Below are 23,319 nucleotides of genomic sequence, written 5' to 3' on the forward strand. Positions count from 1 at the left end.
CTGTATATACAATAGCTAATAAATAAGCTCAAGATCCTAGCGCAAGTAGTAAAGTGGGGAAATGTTATAATGTCCAATGAGAAAATACCAGCATACTAATTAGTGTAGAACGGGTAATTTTAGCGACGTAAAACCCTAGCGAATTTAGCAATCAACTCATTTTCGCTCGCTAATCTGTTGAGACATTAGTAGTGCACTGGTGATCCGTGAGTAAAATCGCTGCAAATCGCTAAAATTAAACGACGCTAACCGGTTGACAATGGGAAAACGCTAAAATTAAAAGTCGCTAATATTACCCGTTCTACAGTATCGAGTCTGTCACTACCAGAACAAGTACCAGAGTTTGCCATCAGTGATGCGGACGGAGAGTTACTACACACCGCAGACACGGGTTGCGTAAAACGTGAGCCGGTGTCATAGGGTCTGACAGTCCCGCACCGGCCTGACTCGAATAGAAAACCTAACGACTAATACCTACATGTAGCAGTACAACTGGGTACGAGTACTGCTATGTTCACTCAGTTATCATGGATACTAGTACTGGTATTGAGTAATATGTTTTTTGACTTTGACAGCATGTTACAAGGCGAGGACGCATTGAGTAAGCAGTCTGTACCGCATAAGACCAGCAAGTACGATGTATTCAACACAAGCAGGAGATTATGAGAGAGCCGTTGGCTTGGCCTCTGCATCAATAATATGTCGGTCAGCTTGATCAAAGCATTTTAGAACACTCTGCAGTACAACCTACAAACAAGCTCGCAGCACTGGCACTTACGAAGCGCTATCAATCTTCCACATGGCATTGAGAGCCATTGGCTTGGCCTCTGCATCTTTATTACATTGGTCAGTTTGATCAAAGCACACAATTTGAAGTACAAACGAGCTCGCACCATTGGCACTTACGAAGCACTGTCAATCTTCCACATGGCATTGACGACGGCACGAATACGTGCAGTAGACGTCGGCGACGTCATGAAGTGATCGTCATCCACCGTCTCGCGGCGCAGCGGCCACGGTCGGCCATCTTTGTCATGGAAACCGAGCTGCCGCCTATGCTCGTCCACGTACTCCTGCGAGGAGTGCGGCGAAATGACGCGGTCACGAGACGCGTGTACGATGTGTGTTGGGCAAGTCACCAGCGGGAACGGCGGGTGGTTATCGCGAGCGTCTTCAAAGATAGAGTATGGACACTGTACGGCGTACCAACCGGTCTCACTGACTGCTGCCCCGTGCGGACGCATTCCCGTCTGCATCTCCATCTGGCCGGTGCGCTCAAACGCTGCCCAGCGTATCTCTCCAAACACGTGACGGAAGTGGAAGTTGGGATTGAACGCCGGACAGAGCAGAATCAGACTGTCTACACACTCGTCGTGGAGATGTGCAAAGCGCGCCGCCAGATAACCACCGTAACTCGAGGCAACGATGCGCAGCCTGACGTCATGCTGCGACGCTCCGTGAGTAATCGGTCCGGCATTTGTCGGTGCAACTTGCAATTTATTGTCCTGGTAAAACTTGTGCAGGACGTCCATGGCTGCGGATATTCTCAGTGGAACCGCGTCTGCATTGTTCAAATTTGGTTGATGCAGGTATTGACCGTGCTGGCGCAGGTACTCGCTGAGCAGCTGCCCTTTACGTGAATGAGGCCCACTGAACATTCCATGAAGGTACGTGTATACATAGCGAGTCGATTTACCACTAGCCATTGTACAGGAAAGCAGTGTGCTGCAAGACGGGACGAGCGCAACACGTGGATGGAGAATGCCTGTGTGCAAGTCGTTGCTTTGGCTCAACACACACTCACAGGTGTACTGTACTCTGTAGCGTCATCATGATACGCAGCAGCACTGAGCCTGCAAAGGAGCATTACCCACCGCAATTTTCATCTACAAACACATGCACAGCAGAAAAGTAGCAAAGTAGTAGCTGGTGGTCACATTGAGTGTCTGATCTTCTCCATTTCCAGCAAGACTCGGCACCAAGCACGTTCTCCCACTGCGGCATAAACTTCCCCAAAATATCCGCTTCCATCACAGCCTTGCAAAGGTGAAGGCATGCCCTTCCCGAGGCTTTCGCAAAGGTGGTTCGGGGCTTGAGCAGACTTCGAGAGGCCTGAGGCTAAGGGCAGAGTTGATCAATCAAAGCATCCAGAGTTTGAGTCTGTCCTCTAGTCTGGGTGAATATCTTTGCTTGCTTCCATTTGCAAGGACGTAGCTTTTGAACGAGATTCAAGTTTCTTTTTTGTCTTTTTGAAACCCACGTTTTTATGGTTGGCATGACGTACTGATTTTGATTTCGATGACGCACTACCACAGCTAGCAGTAGGGAGAATGATTGATGATGGTCAATATTCATAGAAAGACAATTATACCAGAAGTTCGAAACTTGTAATGGTTTGGGAAGGTGCGAGGCAGGAACATGATTATATTGCTCACCTATCAGTGTGCCACAACGGCCATACAGAGAAAAAGTCCTGAGGTAGTTCAGAGTAAGAATAAAGTGTTGCCATCATCAGATATTTGAGCTGTTTGAACTTATTTCATTTCTTGTTCAAATGGCTTCTCCACCCAAACCCTGGGAGGTCAATGCTGGCGGTACGGCGTTGCCGCAAACTAGTAGTAGTACTGGAGCCGTTGGAGCAGTTGGAAATGGACTACCCAGTCGTTCTCAAGCACCCTCTCGTCCTCACAGACCAGGTGTGTGATAAATGGCGAGTATTATTCACAGTTTGTCCAAATACAAAAAGCGTGTCTTTGTTTTTTTGAACTTCACGCACCTAGTGTGGACGGGTAGATGTACGGGCTTGTATTACACTGTGCAGTGTACATGTAGATAGAGCGATCTGCCAAGATCACGTGGGCTATGCGTATGTATGTGCCTGTGCTTGTGCCACCGCCTAGATCAAGCCTATTCCATATCGAAATTTCTGAAACCTAGAGGCTAGAACTCTGATCGCACGTACCCCCACCCCCTCATGGAGTCATGGGCAGCAGCAAAGTGTACTTAACTACTTAGGCTGTGTTTACATGAAGCGTTTCAACCCGGGTTGAGTTCGACCCGGGTCAGATTTCAACCCGCCATGTGCACAAAATGAATGGCGCGTTTACATGACGCATTGCGCTTGACCCGGGTTGAAATTTCGCCCCGGGTTGATTTCAACCCTCCCCCCCCCCCCCCCCCAAGGGGAGGGTTGAAACCAACCCGGGTCAAGAAAATCGTACAAACGTACTTCTGTGCGTATCTCGCGCCAGGTTTGAACTGCATAGATGCAAATTTCGCGCGAACGGATTCACGTGACCATACAGGACTGTAGAAGTGGACTTTTGGCGGCATATCAGTATTTGACCCGGGTCAACTGTCTTCATGTAAACGCTCACCTCTTTTGTCTATCGTACAAACTTTCAACCCGGGCTGAACTCGACCCGGGTTGAAATTTCTCATGTAAACACAGCCTTAGTATTCGAGGTACTCATTGTCCTAACATACTTCAGTATGGGATCAAATCGATACGCCCGTGCTCTCCGAACAATGACTGATGTCTGTACTACCGTATTTCCCTGATTATAAAGCGCACTCGATTATAATATAAGTCGCACCCCCATTTTCAGGTTTGAGCCATTTAGTTTCGATATATTCACTTCAGTAGTAAGTCATGCTCGGTTGTAAGTCGCACCTCCTTTTTACCCTTGAATTTTAGTGTAGAAAGGTGCGACTAACTTACATTCGGGGAAATACGGTAAGCGAGAGTCTTCTCAGAGTACGCACTACGTGAGTTCCACTGTATGTATTGGATCACAGCCTGAGCTGTGACAGGTCACCATGAATCATTGTTCATCCAACCAGTCTGTAGGTTTGCCGACACAATCACCGTAACAGTTTGTTTCCATAACGACACAGAACCAGACCATGTCTTTACATACATTTAAACCTCAATTGCCGGACAGCTACAAAAATGTAGCCGCTTCGACATTGTTAGGTCTCATCAGCGGAGCTTAGAGTGACTGGTCCAAACCGCTATCCCAATGCTGTTGATCTAATGACCAGCAAATTCCATCTTCATTTGGTGTATCCATTCATCGTACCGTAAAATCCCGCCAGAGCGCCCCTACCTCCGGGACCCTTTGAGTAGGTCCAGGTGGAGAGGGGCGGATGGGCGAGTCCTAGTTGCCGCATTCGGTACTGTACATAAAAAAAGTACTCACCCTATATATATATATATTACTGCGAAAACTGTACGTGCGTCTCGTACACCAACCAAAGGTCAAGAGCAGGAGTTGTGCAGACCCATCAAAAGCCAGGGTTTGTGCGATTCCTGGTCAAGAGGGTGTGAACTGTTGCGTGCATTTCCAACCGGGTCGAGCACGCGTATGCAGTGCGGTACGGCATGACACTTCACAGAGTCATACGAGGATTCTCACTTCCATGACAAGAAGTCAGGGAGGGGCGCATGGGAGAGACGGGGCGCTCTGACGGGATTTTACGGTACAGTGGTCCCTCTATAATCCGCCACCATTTGTGCCACGGAAATCTGCTGGATTAGGGAGGGTGCTGGATTAACAAATCGGATTTACTGCTGCAATGTGCATGAAGAGGACATTTTGGCTACTGAAAATTGTGCTGGTTTATCGAGGGTGCTGGTTTATAAAGTGCTGGATTAAAGAGGGACGACTGTACTTGTAATACTACAGTACTGTGCGGCGCCGAAGAATGGCCAGGCTAGAATTTCATCAAGCACAGCATACCAATGTACACATGGTGACTCAACTGTGCATACACTGTGAATAGTCTGTAATACATGATGATAAGAACGGTCTAGGCTAGGAGGCTGACCCCCCCCCCCGTTCTTCGGCGACCGGCAGTACTGTCAGCCTCTTTTACGGGCAAAATAAACACAATGAATATTTTTTCCCAAGTGTTCCAAAAACTTCAACTCAAAGTTCTAGAAAGAAAAAGGAAAGAAAAAACATGCAAAAAAACACAACATAATAATGTATATACCTACTTAGGTAAACAGCAGCAAGTTCAACTTCAAGTCAATATTCCAGTCACTGTTACCGCTCGTGCACGCTAAGCCGGTACCCGGGCCTCTACCACTGCCAGCACAGTACTGTAGCCTTTCGACCAGAAGAGATTAAACGACAATTGTTCACACTAACACGAACAGTTCACCAGCAACACTCCACACAACAGCAAGTAGTCACTCCTGACAAACCTTTTTTTCGTTCCATCATGCATCACTGTTTGCGACTTGGGATGCTGCGGCTCCGAGTCCATTCAACGAGGGAAGCCAAACTATTATTTACCACTGTGGTGTCCTGTGTGTGTGTGTGTGTGTGCGCGCGCGTGTGTGCTTGTATGGCGTAATTGTGTCTGCCGTTCACGTTTATGCCTGTCAACCACTCGACGCACTGTTGTGTCGTTGTTCTTAACTTCCTGAAATCCTCTCCACCTAGGCATGGCGAATGGCCCTCGCAACGGTGCGTACGGTACGGGCGCCATGGGTGGCCTGGGCGGAGGACTGGCTGGTGGCGGTTACGGCGGCTTGGGTGGTGGCTATGGCGGAATGGGCGGCTATGGCGGAATGGGTTCTTACGGAGGCCTCGGTGGTGGTCTCGGTGGTGGAATGGGCGGTTACGGCAGCATGGGCGGGTACGGCAGCTATGGTGGTCTGTCGGGCTACGGCTCGCCATTCGGAGGTGAGTGATGAATGCTTTAATATGATGCTAATGTTACCAGTGCTGCCAGTGCTGCCAGTGCTGCCAGTGTTACCAGTGCTGCCAGTGCTGGGACTGTTGTGTCTGTTGTTAAGTTACTGTGAGCAGCATTGGCGTTGTCTTTGTGAGTCTACAGTGAAACCTGTGACTAACGACCACCCCTTGGGGCCAGAGAAAGTGGTCTTTAGTGGCAGGTGGTCCTTAGTTAGAGGTTTGCACCGTACAACCATACAGAGAAAACAGTAACTAACGACTACCCCTTGGGGCCCGAGAAAGCGGTCTTTAGTGGCAGGTGGTCCTTAGTTAGAGGTTTGCACCGTACAACCATACAGAAAAACCTGTGACTAACGACCACCCCTTGGAGCCCGAGAAAGCGGTCTTTAGTGGCAGGTGGTCCTTAGTTAGAGGTTTGCACCGTACAACCATACAGAGAAAACAGTAACTAACGACTACCCCTTGGGGCCAGAGAAAGCGGTCTTTAGTGGCAGGTGGTCCTTAGTTAGAGGTTTGCACCGTACAACCATACATGCATATGAATGTGAGACCGTCTGTGCCTGGCAAAGTGGTCTGTAGTAGCAGGCTGGTCGCTAGTCACGGTGGTCTTTGCTGACAAGTTTTACTGTGCTAGTATTAGGATTGTGCTGGCTCATGGCATATGCAATCTACCTGGGGCACCACACCCGCCATACTGAGATTATGTGGTCGGCAATCATGCTTGTGTTCATTCTGCACTTTCTTCACACACACACACACACACACACACACACACACACACACACACACACACACACACACACACACACCCGCATTCGATAGCCAAACTTGTAAACATGGGCCTTTCCTTGAATCAATTCAAGTCATGTTCATGATGCACCCGGGGGGTATATTTGCTTAGTTCGTATCCAGGTGGAGGGAGTGGAGGAGCTAGCACCTGGTCCAGTTTCATGGCTTGCCTTTGTATATGTGTGTGTGTGTGCGCACGCGCGCGCGAGCAAGTGCATTCATGTATGGGTATGTATCTGTGTGCATAACCGCTTGCGCTTGTGTGTACGTGTGCGGTGTGCACGTTTCCTTGTGTGTGTGTTCGTGGGCAACCATGAATGTCGATCTGCTTCAGGCTATTCGAATAACCCGATGCATCAACAGCAGGGACAGCTAGGCGGGAGCCAGTTTGTGCAGAGAGCACAGGTTAGTTGTCACACACATGTGTATGCAGAATTTGTTCTTTTTTCCAGGATTTATCAATGTCAACTCACGCATGCCGCGACGCAGCAGAACCAAGCAACAGGACGATCCGAACAGTTTAGAATTGCCGAACGTTTTTTCGTTCCCGTCTCAACAGAGCAATACAGGGAATGATGGCGTAGTTCCAAGACTACATGGATCTCAGTATCTTGTGTCCGCCTTCCACCTCAAACACCGCAAGCATGCATGTTGTTCATGACTGTACATGCACTCCATGGAAAATTACAATGCCCTGTGGGTTGAAAGCCTTTCACAGCTGCGAGAGTGTGGCCCCTAGCTTCTACCAGGCCTGACAGTTGCCAGGTGCAAGCTGATGTTTTATAATCGCCCACTAATTCTCGATCGGGTTGACGTTCGGCGATCTGGGAGGCTGGAACTCATCGCCGAGGCTGAATATTTGCATTCCAGTTTGTGAACCGAAAAGTGTACTCAAACTCGATTGCAATATCCGTGATGCTAAAGTTTAAAGTTTAAAGCCTTCATACTGTAATTTATGTTGTCTCCCATTCCTGTGTTTCTTTTCTGTGTTTTGCTGCTGCTGCTGCTGCTGCTGCTGCTGCTGCTGCTGCTGCTGTTGCTGCTACCAGGAGAGTACACAAACAGCTTTCCAATCATTGGCGGCCGTAGTGCAGGCTTTCTCAGCTGTAAGTCTATAATATGAGAAGGAACAACAACCTACTCCAACCTCCATCCATGATTTCCCTTGTGTGTGTGTGTGTGTGTGTGTGTGTGTGTGTGTGTGTGTGTGTGTGTGTGTGTGTGTGTGTGTGTGTGTGTGTGTGTGTGTGTGTGTGTGTGTGTGTGTGTGTGTGTGTGTGTGTGTGTGTGTGTGTGTCCCATATGGTGCAGTGGTATGTGCAGTCGATTTCCAATCGAGAGGTTGCGGGTTCAATTCCCGACGATTATGGTCGCACACGTTTTTCTTCTCTTTCTCGGACTCTTCCTGACTTTTCTTTCATTCTCCTGGGTGGTTACCAACAACCAGTGTATGCCGGAGTATGTGGTGTGGTGTGTGTGTGAAGAAAAAAATGGAAAAATGAAAAATAGGGATTCACTGGCCAGAAAAAGTCACTTCAAACAGCTGTGTGGTGGATACCAGGCTAAAAATAGTGGCGGTCAATTCATCAGCCTTGCAAGCTGTTGGATGGTGTAATCCCAGCACAAGTTGCTATGTCTAACATAGCTGTTCGCTATCATCGCTTCCGCGATGGGCATGTCTGAGGTCTGAGGTGTGTGTGTGTATGTGTGTATGTGTGTGTGTGTGTGTGTGTGTGTGTGTGTGTGTGTGTGTGTGTGTATGTGTGTGTGTGTGTGTGTGTGTGTGTGTGTGTATGTGTGTGTGTGTGTGTGTGTGTGTGTGTGTGTGTGTGTGTGTGTATACTTGTGTACATGTATGTATGTGTGTATACTTGTGTACATGTGTGTATGTGTGTGCTTCTCTTTGGCATGTAATGATTGGACTTACTGTTGCTGTGGCTGTAGGTGGCTCTGATGCTCGACTCTACATTCTATGCAGTGTACAACTCATTTCGGTAAGAACCATGGGCCCTGTACTCCCTTTGGCTCTCTCTCTCTCTCTCTCTCTCTCTCTCTCTCTCTCTCTCTCTCTCTCTCTCTCTCTCTCTCTCTCTTTCTCTTTCTCTCTCGCTCTCTCTCTCGCTCTCTATCTATCTATCTATCTCTATCTATTTATCTATCTCTCTCTCTATCTCTCTTTCTCTCTCTCTCTCTCTCTCTCTCTCTCTCTCTCTCTCTCTCTCTCTCTCTCTCTCTCTCTCTCTATCTATCTCTCTCTCTCTCTCTCTCTCTCTCACACACACACGAACGCACGCGCACACACACACTCTCACTCTCTCTCCCACTCTCACTCACTCACTCTCTCTCTCTCTCACTCTCTCTCTCTCTCTCTCTCTCTCTCTCTCTCTCTCTCTCTCTCTCTCTCTCTCTCTCTCTCTCTCTTTGTCTCCCTTTTAATTGTAACTCAACTATCTATTGTGTGTGCACGTGTGAATGACCTTATTTCTTTGTGTGTGTTGGTACTACAGGGCAGTTTTAGGCGTGGCAGTACACTTCAGTCAACTGAGGTAGGCTCCTGTTGCACTGCTTCATGTTTCCGGGATTTATCTGTTTACACACGATGCTGTCTTTAGCACACCCAAATGACCCAACATAATATATGCATCCGCATTGCTTATGGATGCTTCTCAGCACACCCAACGTATGTGTAGTTGCAGTGCTGATTGGTATTGCTTTGTCATTGCGAGAAATTGAATTCGGCTATTGGTGATTACTCAATCTCTAGTCAGCTTCCTGTTTTGACATTCATAGGTCTGATCAGCAAGGCTGAGAATGACTTGATGTTGAGGGCTGGAGTCTACCTGCGTTGTATGCTCTGGGATTTGGTGTCAAAGGCCCCCAACCTGTTACCCCCCCCCCCCCCCCCACACACACACGCACGCACACACCATGCTGTAAAGTTGCATATACTTCAGTAAAAGCATCAAGCTTATTCCAGTGCAAGCTGGCACTAGGGCTAATCTTCCATTGCAACCAGCTACTGTAAGTCTACAAATTTCAGCCCATTCAAATTTCGGCCTCCCGGGGCTAAACAGTGTAAACACACATTTCGGCTGCAACAAAATTTCAGCCCATTCAAATTTTGACCTCCCGGGGCTAAACACGCATTTCGGCTGCAACAAAATTTCAGCCCACCCAAATTTCGGCCTCCCGGGGCTAAACACACATTTCGGCTGCAACAAATTTTCGGCCTGTACTGCTGCTGCCTGTATACACTGTCACACAGGACTTTGCTAAACAAAATTTTCGGCTGCAACAAATTTTCGGCCAAATGTGATCAGGCCGAAAATAGCCGAAAATAAATATGCGCCGAATAATTTGGTTGACTTACAGTATTTTAGCACGAATCTTGAAAATCAGGTGTGTGTTCAAAACTGGCTTTTTCACAAACAGTACGATATGCATGTTCACTGGGTCTGCTCATGTGGATTTTTGTTGCCGAGTTTTTCGCCAATTTCTGATATGAATGGATGCAGCGTGGAATGGGATTGTCTGCCTTTGACCACTTTGGCGGTGGATCTGATCTACTCACCTCCCACTGATTTATGTGCTGCGTCTGTGCCTTGATCCTGGAGGGTGGTGGCGCTCCTCTATAGACCCGGGGAAACTCAGTCTAGCTGACGACAGTACTGTCGGGCACCGAAGAACTCGGGGGTCAGGGTTCTAGCCTAGCCCGTTCTTATTTTTTAGCGAACACAGCAGTTTCGTTCTTATTCAATGGTACAGTCTTACATGTACATTTATGCAGAGTTATACATCTGAGTGTACATTATAGGGTACATTATGGTTTCCGTTCTTATCTGCAAAAATTCCAGCCTACACCGTTCTTAAAAATTGGTGAAATTCTAGCCTGGCCGTTCTTTGGCACACGGCAGTACTGTATCACGCAAATCGTGAATTAATTTTATAAACCCCATGTTGGTGTTTTGTCTGATATCTCATATACTGTTGTGCTGACAGGAATCAACTTGTCGATAGTTTGTCGTCGAATTTTGTGACGAATCTGGCCAGGCGGCTGCTGGGCATTCTCAGGAGAATCCTGGTGTGGCTGAGACTGCGCCAGCCGAATATGAACGTGAGCGCAGTATACTATCGCTGTTAACAGGAGTACGGTGCTGGTCGATGAAATCCCATCAAGCGAGTGAATGCCACGGCCGTGCGCTGTGCAACCCTAGACCTGCGGACGCTTTGATGTGAACAGTTAGAACTGGTGCATGGCGCAAACTTGATTCACGCGATATCGGATTTCATCGAGCAGCACTGTACATAAACCCAAGACTAAACAAGTGTGCAAATGCAAGTTGTGCTCAAATTGTGCTCAAGTTGTGCTCAAGTTGCGCTCAAGTTGTACTCAGAGGTTGTGCTCAGAGGTTGTGCTCAGAGGTTGTGCTCAGAGGTTGTGCTCAGAGGTTGTGCTCAGAGGTTGTGCTCAGAGGTTGTGCTCAGGTAGGGGGACGGAGACTCCCTCGATTTAGGCTAAGGCCTGTGGAGAATCCATACAGGTTGTGCTCAGGTTGTGCTCAAGTTGTTCTCAGGTTGTGCTCAGGTTGTGCTCCAGTTATGCTGAACGCAGCTCCTTTTAAACATGCCTGTATAAACTCTGATCAGCCCCAGAGGCAGAGGGTGAGGCAGCTATCCGGGCCGGGGTGTTCTTCTAGACCATTCTGATTTGTCGGCATCAGTAGAACACTTCTCTGTTAGGTATTGCTAGTTGCCACTTGCATGCTGTGTGGAGGTTGCCTTTTAGGGTCATTGGTAATGTCACATTGTGTGTCAATGTTTATTCTATGGTGTTCCCACTGTGAGGATATGCTATACGCGGCACATAATACGTTTGCCACTCAAAAAATTCTATATATTATGGGGTTTCTGTACGCACTTTACCCATATATGGGCACCTTGCCACTCAGCTGGCTCGGATATAAGGCAGATTTAATGTCCTTGCATATCCTCTATTGTGTGGTTGCTGCAGGACACAGTGTGGCAAGAGGTTGGTGGTGCCACCGTAGAGTCTGCTGCACGGGCTGCTGCTGCTGCTGTTTCTGGTGATCGCTCACCGAGGTGTGTCATACATACATGCGTGTGTGGGGGGGGGGGGGGGGGGGCGTGCAGTACATTCACAGCATGGAGATAGACCATGTGATGTTCGGCATGTATCGACTACTAGTACCATTTTCCAGACTTTTTAACTGTATATGCTCGGGCTTTGCAATCTCGTCAGCCCCGACTCAATAGTTGTTTGTTCTGTCAACCCTCAACTTCTGTGTTCTAGTCGTATCTTTGTCCTCCCTTCAATTCTGTTATCTTTCTTGTTATTAACTTTTGTCTGAAGCCAGGTTTGTGTTCATTGTAAACAATTAAGGAAGTGTGAGTTACGAAGTGTGAAGAAAATGTTCAATGGTCTCTACTGGGATGACGGCTACACCATAGCTCAGTGGTTAGAGCACCGCTGGCTTCAAAGGTCCCTGGTTCGATTCCTGGTGGTGACAGTCAATTTTCTTCTGTAGACTTTTCCCTTTTCCCGTTTGCATATTTCCGTCAACCCAGTGGATAAAAAAATTAAAATTCCATTGTTGATGCGTATGCCCCTACAGGCCTGGTTCATGGCCAATCTTGGTCTTCTTTGGAGTAGCACTTGGGGCTCCGTGGTTGATCTGGACACTGCTGAAGGGCAGTACCGATGGTGAGTGACTCAACCTTTCAGTAGTCATTTCTGACTCGTTTATGCTGTTGCTGTTGCTGCTGTGTGCTATTGCTGCTGCTGCTGCTGCTGCTACTGCTGCATTATGAATCATCGCAATCCTATCATGCTTTCTTACTCTGTTCTAGATTAGTGTTTGCTATCGTGTACAAAGTGTAGTGTAAAACCGATCGCTTCTACAGGGTGTTCTGTGTATGTGTGTTTGCATGATATTGAAAAGTGTGCATTTATGTCTGCACGGCTACTGTTTGAGTATCGGTTTCCGTGCTTGCTTGCTTGCTTGCGTGCGTGTGTGTGTGTGTGTGTGCGTGTGTGTGAATGTGTGTGTGTGTGTGTGTGTGTGTGTGTCATCTCCTCTGTGTGTTTGCAGACTCAGCATCCGACCAGCCTAATGACTGGTGAGTCACTGACTGTGTGCTCTCCGTTTACACGGCATGCTTTTTAGCGGCACAGCCAAGATTTCCTTAAGCATTGTCCACAGTATGTGATCAACCTATCAAGACCTTTCATAGCACTTCATGCCCTGTCCATTTATTTATTTTTATTTGCTGTCTGCACTTCATGGCACATAATGAAAATATCCAGTACAAGGAAGGAAATGAGGGTGAAACCATCCACGGACATCCTCTGTCCATGCTGCACGTGATCACCCACATCGTGATTAGTCATCTCGTGGTAGTCGCAGTGAAAAAATTTGTAGCTTGTGATTCCACCGCTATGTCTAAGCAGCACAGAATACCAAATACAGTAAAAGCTGTTAAGGCGACCACTCAGATAAGGCGACCACCTGTCCCAGAAGACCACTGAAACCAGGACCAAGGGATGCTATTTCCAGTCAAAAACGACCCTGGATAAGGAGACCACCTGGTTACAGAGACCACATTTTTGAAGGACCCTTGAGCGGTCGTCTTAGACAGGTTTCACTGTACAGAAATCATGCTCAGGCAGTCACATTTGGCTTTCTTCCAGTTAGTAGTCGTCAGGAGTGAAAGGTCAATGTGTTTTCTTTCGTGGACATCCGCAAGGATACTTCTTGATGCACTGTTTACCTTGCCGGCAATTTGCTGCGAGAGTCGGCGAAACCCCGGCGGTTAGTTGCATCTCTTGAAGTGACCAGACGCGACCCCAGCCAGACACAATGACGAACACTGCTCAGTCATTCACTGGCTGTCTGTGTAGAGCGTACAGGATAGAGAACCATTTCTGTAGCCTTCCAAGGACACTGAGCATTTCTTCTGCTGTTGCTCTGCGAAAAGTTGAATACGTCTTGCTGCTGGTGGTGGGGGCTGAATATAGAACTAATAGAAAATATGTAATGACTTCAAATCTGCCTTAGATGGGAGGTAGCTGAGTGGCGAAATACCCATTTATGGGTAAAGGACGTACAGAAACCCATGTAAAAGAACTTTGAGTGGCAAGGGTACTAAGTGACGTGTACTGCATATCCTCCATAGCATCTCCCTGGCCTTGCCTTCCTGTTGGAAATGATAAAAGTGGAACAACATCGGCGACGATGATATGTCCTGTAGTTGTTGATTGACTTCCGTAGCCTCAAGCTCTATGTTTTTGTGTACCGCTGCTTGGCCCAGCATCTTGCTAGTCCTCTTCTTCAGTCTTTGTACCAGCTTCGGGCAACTGCACCTGGTCACCAGGCATGCACCCGGGGCAAGGCACAAAGAGCCCTAGTTCTCCCACTCGTTTATACGCGGTATGGCATGCGCTCTATTTCTTTTCTGGCGGCAGGCAGGTGGAACTCTCTTCCAGCTGACTGTTGACAGGCCCACACTCTTGCTCTGTTCATTAATATGGTTAAACTTCACCTAGGGTTCCCAGTAAAAAGGCAGTAGCCTGTTGGGACTCCCCTAGTAAAATAATAAAAACTACTACTACTACTACTACTTTCACAATTCTTGTTGTCTTGTGTGATCTGGTGCTGTGCTGTGCTGTGCTGTGTGGTGCAGGGTGAATGGTGTTGGGGAACACTACCGTGCCGTAGTCATGTTTGATTTTGAAGCGGAGAACCAGGACGAGTTATCAGCCAAGGCTGGAGAGCAATTGGTAAGAAAATGTAATTACGGCTTCAGCTTTTCTTCACCTCTCCTTCTATTGTCTCTCTCTGTCTGTGTGTGTTTGTCTCTTCTCTCTCTCTCTCTCTCTCTCTCTCTCTCTCTCTCTCTCTCTCTCTCTCTCTCTCTCTCTCTCTCTCTCTCTCTCTCTCTCTCTCTCTATCTATCTATCTATCTCTCTCTCTATCTCTCTCTCTATCTCTCTCTCTCTTTCCTGATTTTCTTACTCCATATATGCCAGTGTCGTGAACAGAACTCCTTGCTATCTGAGAGGTGTACACGGTATGTGCGTGTGTTTGCATACTTCCTCCGTTAACAAAAACTTCGTGATGGATTTTGATGGATATGAAAACGCTTAGAACAGGTCAAGAACAGTTTGTATCGACTGCAAATCACTGGACGAAGGTGACTCAGGCTATGACTCTGTACAGCGTCTTTGCAAGAGACATTGTTGGCGGAATGAGCAGAGAGTTCAGTTTGCGTCGCTTTCGCTCGACTCATTTTTGACCTGCGTCGCTGTCGTCATCTGCTGCACGCGAGTCGTCATCTCTCTCGAGTCGTTCCGCTCGTTTCAGCCTTGCCTCGGCTTCTTTGATCACACTCCGCTGACCTTGATGTCACCGTCGTTCAAGTAAGTTGGCTTTCAAGCTGCGTGATCCGCCGCGATGGCGATTACTCGTTTCCACCAGGGAGTCGTGAAACATATTTTACGACTCCCTGGTTTCATCGTCGCTATCTAGAACTCCGTGAAACGAGGAGTAAAGGCACAGCCAAACTGATTCCATTTTCTCTAATGGATACCCCTGCCAGCACTGAACGGCAGCGGCTAGCGAGTCCAATCGACTTTCTTTAGCCATGAGACTCGCATCGGACTGCAGACTTCCTGAAAGAATGCATGGTGATCATCATTCGAATCTGGGCTTTGCGCAGGTTGAACGAGAACTTGAGAAGTTGAGTTCAGAATTATTTTCATTGAGCCGTGCGATCGGAGCAGCTCCTTGTTCACTCGCTCATTGTGTGGGCTCGATGCTCCATTTTATCGCTCTCTATCGCTCTCCAACTTACTTAGTGCTAAAGTGGTAGAGAGGCCAAGCAGCGCAATATATCCCTCGGAGAAGTGGTATTTCAATTTCGCTCGCCATGACCAATTATGACTGTCATCACCTATGTTTCCACAGCGCAACCATCGATTCCGCTTGGCTTGTTGTGAAAGGTCGCTTGCCTTGCATCGTACCTCTTTCATGGCATGCCAGGGAAGGCCAAGAAAGTCATTGCGACTCATTTCACAGCAGTTTGTGCCCAAATAAGCCCCTCAAAAATCCATCACGAAGTTTTTGTTAACGGAGGAAGTATGTGTTTGTGCACGCGTGTGTGTGTGTACACGTAAATGTGATGCAGAATGTTGCACCTAGATCTCAACAGCCTCACATCCGTGGATGGGTGTTAGCAGGTATCAATGACAGACGCGGGTAAGTGTCAGCAATAGCGATGTAACGAATAATTGATTATTCGAATTTCCTCGATCTCTTGGACCTCAACGGATAATCGATCGGATAAAATCCAGGTAGAAGGTTCGATAATTCGAATATTCGAGGGCGGGCGAAGTCCATGCGCTGCATACCGCGCGCGCGACTCTAGATCTCTCGGCTTCAATGCATAAACTTTGTACTGTGTTGCAGACAACGACTAGACTACTGTAAAAGCAGAAATTTCCGGTGGTGTTTTATTTTCGGTAACTTCGGTGCCGAAATTTTCACCGAAAATAAAACACACCAAAAATGTCGGTATAGTACTAGTACACTTACCTGGAACGCGGGTTTACCGAAAATTTCCCTCCGCCGAACCGCCGATTTTGGAGAATACCGAAAATATTACACCACCGAAAATTTCTGCTTTTACAGTACGTGTGGTAGACCATTGTAGACTCTACTGTGACTCGAGTCTGAGCGCTTGTGTGCTGTGTGTGTTTGCTATTATGTACACTTTTTGTGGAATAGTAGAATAATTGTTTGTTCGCTTGAGCGGTGTTCGCTAGATTATTCGTTCGTAAAATTCATGGTTCGTTACATCACTAGGACTCAGCAACTGTGTCAGCCTTTGCATTGCTAGGAACACAGGCTGCGTCATGTGCTATGGCTGTCACTGCCAGCTTGAGCACTCACTCTCAGTGCAGGTTGGCTTCCACATGTCTTTCTAAGAAAGTTTCTACACAAGAGAGAGACTGGAAGCTGTGTCGCAACTCTGAGTTTTTCACGTATCACTACGATCATCAGGCAACTGATGGCTCTGAAACGGGCAGCCTGAACATAAGGAAATACAGTTTCTATGCATCACAGCAGAGCACAAAATGATAGTTGGCCTGCCACCGTGAATCCAAGGGCTGATGGTCAAGTGTCTCATACTTGTACCTCTGGAACGCTGTGAAATGTCTTGCCCATACAGGCCAGTCTTACTGTCTACAATAGTACAAGTAGTATAATCGTCTCCTGGTTCTATTGAGAAGACTTCCGCACAGTGTGTAGCTGAAGACTCCACATTCCGAACACTTGCTACTGGACTGTCACCCCTAGCTTTTTATTTATTTATTTATTTATTTATTTATCGTCTCCACTTCATGGCACATAATAATACATAGCCAATACAAGAAAGGGAGGGTGAATCCAACCACGGAAAATAACATTAACAAAAGAAGAAAAGGAAGGTGGGTGACACCATGTGTCAACAGCAGGTAGCACAATACTATTTTGGCTGAAATACGTCCTTAAAAGCTGAGAAAGACTGTGAACAGCGAATATTATAAGAGAGAATGAGCCAAAATGTGCAAGCCATAAAGACCGGTGATTTGATCATTAGGGACAATCGAGGGGAAGGTAATGATACCTGGTGTCTTGTATTCCTCTCTCGCTGGAACCAATCATATTTCTTGAAGTGCCTGGGAATTTGCTTAAGATAAATTTTCTGAACGAGTGCACACAGGTGTGCTTGGCGCTTATCAGCAAGTGGAGAGGAGGCTACGAGAGAGTACAATTATATGCTTACTGTTATGCATGAGGGATTTTCCAAATAGCCGTTTAATTATTTTTCTATGGTGAATTTCAAGCTTGGAAACAGCAGCTGCACTAAGACCACACCATGCTATGTCAGCGTAATCAAATAAAGGCAAAATATAGCATCGGTAGAATAGAATTTTGCAACTGTTTGGGAGATGGAAAAATGAGAGAGCAAGGCTCCAAGAGCAGAGCTGGTACGACAACGCACAGAATTCATATGTTCCGACCACGAAAGAGCAGAATCAATCACTACTCCTAGGTTTTTGTGACTGCTCACCATCTCAATAAGCTGGGGAGCTCCTGGGAAATACAACGCAATGTTATCTGCCGACGCACAGCCGATGATAAGGGCCTTGGTTTTGTTGAGATTGGGGGATAGGTGCCAGCGACGCGGCATCCAGGACACGACCTTTTCCATGTCCAGCTGTAGAGATAGGTGAAGTTGCTGAAGTGAGGCTTCGAATTTCATGAGCGCAGTATCATCAGCATACAAGGAAGTACAGTGTATCGGGTACATCACTAGGCAAATCATTGAGTTAAATAAAATGAATAACAGAGGACCTAATAGCAAGCCCTGTGGCACTCCCGAAAGAACAGGTAGGGGTTGGAGTACATATTATCTACAGCTACAATTTGGAACCTATCTGTAAGATAGTCAGCCAGCCAACTCAAAGCTAAGCCGGCTACACGAAAAGAATGAAAAAGCTTGGAAAGCAGAACTCGGTGCCACACCGTGTCAAAGTCCTTGGCCTAATCGAAGAAACACAATCCAACATACTCCCCTTGTCCCGAGATGAATAAATATCTTGCATAATGCGGCAGAGTTGAAGGACGGAGTCACGTCTACAGAAACCAGACTGATTGGAACTGAGCGCAGGCTGAACATGGGTGTAAAGTGTTTCAAAGAAAATTCGCTCACAGACCTTGGATATGCAACTTAGAAGTGAAATCGGGCGATAATTAACAGGGTCAGATGGGGAGCCTTTATTCTTAAAAATGGGAATGATTATGGCATGCTTCCAAGCGGAGGGAAACTTTCCGGTAGAAAACGAAAGATTAAATAGGAGACAGAGGGGAAATGCAATTGATGGGCATAGAGCCTTGAGGATATCATTGGACAAGCGATCCATTCCGGGCGATTTTTTTGGCTTAGATTTTCGTATGTACGTACGTACCGTAGACATGGTAGTGTACACGTGAGTTAATGGTGCTGTGACAGCCGGATGCTGCGGTAGAGCAGGATAGGGCCAAGAGGGATCGTCAACAACAGCAACCGATGCAAACTGCTCGTTCAATGCCGCCGCCTTTGAGACGGGGTCAGTGGCTAGAGGGCCGGAAGGGGGCTTAAGATCCGGTATATGAGCGCTTTTTCCATTGGCACGCGGACTACGTACAAACTGAAACAAAGAAGGACGTGTTGAATCGGTCAAAGATGACTGCACGGAACGGACATATGACCGATGTGCAGACCTGGATAGAGAGCAAACTAGATTCCGCTGAGCTATAAATTAGGGCTGAACGATTATACCGAATAATCGAGTACTCGTTTGATAACTCTAACGATCGAGCAATCGTTTAGATTACCGATTACGATTATTTTGCGTTTTTTAAATTTGTGTCAAGAAAGTACTGTAAACCCTCGTTTTGTGAAGTTTGAATCAGTTTCCGCTGGGAGTATGCAGTTGCCAGGGGTATGGTTCATGTTCTGAGGTTAAATTGACTTCAAAACTGCCATGTTTCGGAGCTACCCTTTCACTAATGCAGATTTGTTGGTATTATGAAGGCATAGTTTGTGGAAACAGTAATGTTTGCACAGAATTATGACTCTATTTGCTAACGAATATAATCGATTACTCGATCGTTAAGCTAAAGAGTAATCGATACTTGAAAATCCACGATCGTTTCAGCCCTACTTTGAATGCTATATTGTTCATTTCCGTGTGGTACTTTTTAACCACACTGTATAGGTCGTGTTTACGCTTGACGCCTTTAATCAGATCCTTGCTGGCCCATGAAGGAAACTTCGACCGTCTCCGGGCTCCGGAGGATAATTCACCATGCATGCGAGTCGTTGTAAGATACTTAGTAAACACATCGTTTACCTCCCCATGAAATTGCTGTAGTGCTATATCAGGGTCAGTACTGGACAACAGCGCGCGCCAGTCCCGTTGCGTCAGTTCATGGTTCAGCAATGTCCAGGTATCCTGAGAGACATTCCGGAAGCAAAACACAACTTCATCGGAAGGAGAAGCTGATGAAGTCACAGTTTTCATTGAATCAGAGCACAGAAGAGGATCAAGACGAAAAACCAGCTGCAGGTGATCCGAGGCACCTAGCGGGGCATCGGTGCCGATATCCAGGACAAGATTGGGACTATTTGTTACAAGGAAATCAAGACAGGAGGATTTGCCGGAAGGGGCTGTGTGTGTGGGGAAATCAACCAACTGCTGGAGGCCATAACTGCGAAAAAGGAGATCTAGTTCAGTACCAAGTGGAGAGTGGGGGTCTGAGGGACACCAGGCAGGATTGTGAGTATTGAAGTCTCCTGTGATGAAAACTGTGGTTGATGGAAGGTCAGCAGAATCCAGAGCATCTTCTAACATGTTACAAAAGTGTGAATAAGATTCAATTGCACTACCGGAGGGAGGCCGATAAATACAGCAAGCCAGAATAGACTGGTTCCATGTTCCAGTTTGCAGCTCTACCCACACCATTTCACACCGACGTCTAGACAGATCCGGTCTAGGTTTGATCACTTTGAAAGAGTCCTTATGTATCAGTAAAGCAACCCCGGCATAGCCTCGGGTTGCGTCAGTTGCATGACGATTGTCGTCTACAGGTCTATCGCGGCGGAAGCAAGTATAGCCTGGCACTGAGAACGGCTGATCTGGCGCTAGCCACGTCTCCGTTAGACAGTCAATACTGGGATTCAGTTGGGAGATATTAACGTGCAGTTCGGCCAGTTTATTACTTATGGATCCGCAGTTGGTTGTGAGGATTACTGGCTTATGACGACGTGGGATAATCGGGACAGGTCTTGCAGACAATTGTGGTAGGAAGGGTGTAGCATGAGGGTTTAGGTGTGACCGAGAATCCATCAATTGCTAGCGGAGTCGGCATAGCGCCATTTGCGGACGGCGTGCGCAATGGTGTAGGGCCAGAATTCCTTTTCAAGCAGCGTTTGCTCAAACTCTTCCGCGACAGAAACGTGTGTATAGCAGGTACTAAAGTATTGGGTTTCGGCAATTGTGCATGCGTATACATCAACGCCCCTATCAGCACACCAGGTTACAATGGACTGTGCCTTACTTCCAGGACTAACATTCCCGACAAAGAAGGCACATCGCTTGGGAAGATGTGTGCCAGTGAGTGTGTTGGGGTTGGGGTTTTCTGTGGCCATTTTTCTGTAGACAGACACAACTTTGGATTTTGTTGCTCGGGCAATGGGATCGCTGTGGGCCGCTGATTTATTGCTCCTTCGCCGCTGTTCTTGCCAGTTGTTCTGATGGGGATCGCCTTCTGGGCTCCCAGCAGCACCCTGAGTACATGTGGGCTGTACTGGTGCACCACCGGCGCCTGCTGTTGTAAGTGCGCCCCCAGTTGTTGCATTTCTACCAGTGTGTACGAGTATGTTCCTGCGTTCCATGTGGTTGGTGTAAGGTACGGTGGCCCTGCTAGTGCTAGTTGAACTGCTGTGTAGAGTGCGTGCATCCTCTTCTGGCTGTGTGCTGTTCGTACTCACTGTACGAGTACAACGGGATTGCATGTCTGGAGTGTCGCAGTGTACGGGTTTGGATGAACCATTGTACTGCTGCTGGTGAAGCTGTTGCACTTCCCCCTTCAGCTCCGAAATTTCCAGCTTCAAGGAAAAAATTATGCTATCCCTGTCCTCCCTCATGGAGGCCATCTCCCCTGCCAAGGCCTGGATAGTGTTAGCAAGGCTATCTAGCTTAGGGTCATTAATCCACGACGTACCGGTGTCAGTGACGGGCTTCACTCCAACGCCGTGCTTCCGCAGTGTCTGCACCAGCTCTGGCCGGGCGAGGCTCGAAGGGGAGTCCAGGGACTTGCGTTCAGCGATGGCGATTAGTTCCTGGTACCCGATCAGGGCAAGATCAAGGTTCTGGTCCAGGGACATTCTTAGTTTAAGCAAGGACAAAGGTAGAAGGGTAAAACTGCTGCGGGGGGCTCCCGGAAAGCTGTTCCGAGGAGCACCAAAAACGTCAACCACCCCCTGAGATTCAAATATACTACTTATAATATAAGCTTGATATCCATGACTATCAGGAAACCATTTGCAGTCATCCCTGCCAACATGCTGCTGTACACAGGTGGCTGTAATGTCAACTGTGTTCCCGTTCCAAAGCCCATAAGGATCCTAGGCTTTGTATCGAACGCTAATCTCTCTCTCTCTCTCTCTCTCTCTCTCTCTCTCTTTCTCTCTCTCTCTCTCTCTCTTTCTCTTTCTCTCTCTCTCTCTCTCTCTCTCTCTCTCTCTCTCTCTCTTTCTCTCTCTCTTTCTCTCTCTCTTTCTCTCTCTCTTTCTCTCTCTCTCTCTCTCTCTCTCTCTCTCTCTCTCTCTCTCTCTCTCTCTCTCTTTCTCTCTCTCTTTCTCTCTCTCTTTCTCTCTCTCTCTCTCTCTTTCTCTCTCTCTCTCTCTCTCTCTCTCTCTCTCTCTCTCTCTCTCTCTCTCTCTTCCTCTCTCCCTCTCTTTCTCTGCTTCTCAATCTTGTGTTTGTTCTTTAGACTTATTCCTATGGATTACATCAAGCTTGTCCAGTCCGTTCCTGGATCTGCTCCCGGTAACAGTGCTCCTGCTACCGCGGCTGCTGCTGCTGGTACCTCTCCTGGTGCCGCTGCTGCAGCTCCATCCATTCCATTTCCTCCTGCGGCAACAGCAGCAGTGAGCAATGCCAATGGGGTCCCTTCGACGGCTGCAGTTTCATCATTACCATCAATACCATCCCCTGCACCTGCAGCAGCGGCATCGTCAGCAGAAGCGAGATCAGCTATTCCAGTGACTAGTCAGCCAGGCAAGGCCGCATCAGCTAGCGAAGCTGATAAGCCATTATAGTTATTCTCGTAACATGAAATACACGGCGTGCAGATTATCCAATCTCTTCATCTCAACCTATGCAGACCATGCAGTGGCATGGCCGCTTGAATTATACTGATCATACAACACACACAGTTTACATGAGAATACGATCAGAAAATATTTTGAGGATTAAAGCCTATACACACACGCGCACGCGCGTGCGCCCGCGCGCGCTGCGCATACAATTGCTTGCCGTTGAAACTTCCCTGTAGCTAGCCAGTTGCTGAGCTTGTCACTGAGGCAAGCTAATCAGCCATCATGCATGCTTGCTGATCGCTTTTTAATTTTGTAATTTGCTACTTTGATTAGAATAATTATTAATGGTGCCGGTACGGTACACATTGAACTGGCTGTTTAGCGCACTTGACGAGGAGTAATTTGTTGTTTTTGTTGACCCTGTGGTTGTGTTTTCTCCTGTTGTTTTGCAAAGCTGCTGTCAGTGTGCTTTAGCAAGAGTGTTTCACTTTGTTAGTATTGTTCTGTCATCTTTAGGTTACATTCTATCAAGAGTACATAACCCCCCCAGAGTATGCAACACCTGATCCAGCTCTGCATAGGGTCTTGGTCGAGCGTAATAGTATCTTTGCGTCATAATACCGTACACACCTGAGGACAACCCGGGGAGTCGCAGAGACTCTTGGATCAAAAATAACGGTGCCCTGCCCTCGAGACCGGCCTTTTTCTCTGGTGTGGAGTGTACGCATGATATCAGAAGATCCGACTACGCTCGACCAAGACCCTATGCAGAGCTGTATCAGGCGTTGCACACTCTGGGGGGGGGGTATGTACTCTTGCTTCTATCGGTGACACTGCTGCATTTGTTTATTTCTCTTCAGACAATGACCAGATGACCGTGCTCGGTGTCTCT

At 47.5% G+C, this 23,319-nt stretch overlaps 2 protein-coding genes across 2 annotated transcripts; one reads left to right on the forward strand and one right to left on the reverse strand.

The window, feature by feature from the left end:
- Nucleotides 1-902: 902 nt before the first annotated feature.
- LOC135829202 (uncharacterized) lies at nt 903-1,706 on the reverse strand. The gene has a single exon (XM_065341609.1). It carries the CDS (start codon nt 1,704-1,706, stop codon nt 903-905), a length of 804 nt encoding a protein of 267 aa, XP_065197681.1.
- Nucleotides 1,707-2,337: 631 nt separating this feature from the next.
- Nucleotides 2,338-23,120, forward strand: LOC135830037 (peroxisomal membrane protein PEX13-like). Its single transcript, XM_065342423.1, has 13 exons — nt 2,338-2,696; nt 5,454-5,696; nt 6,832-6,902; nt 7,547-7,603; nt 8,442-8,491; nt 9,005-9,043; nt 10,497-10,611; nt 11,509-11,597; nt 12,131-12,219; nt 12,608-12,635; nt 14,199-14,295; nt 15,702-15,772; nt 22,100-23,120. Exons 1-13 carry the CDS (start codon nt 2,555-2,557, stop codon nt 22,425-22,427), a joined length of 1,419 nt encoding a protein of 472 aa, XP_065198495.1. The 5' UTR covers nt 2,338-2,554; the 3' UTR covers nt 22,428-23,120.
- The last annotated feature ends 199 nt before the right edge of the window (nt 23,121-23,319 follow it).

Source organism: Sycon ciliatum, chromosome 13 (assembly GCF_964019385.1).
Source record: "Sycon ciliatum chromosome 13, ocSycCili1.1, whole genome shotgun sequence".
NCBI lineage: Eukaryota > Metazoa > Porifera > Calcarea > Leucosolenida > Sycettidae > Sycon > Sycon ciliatum.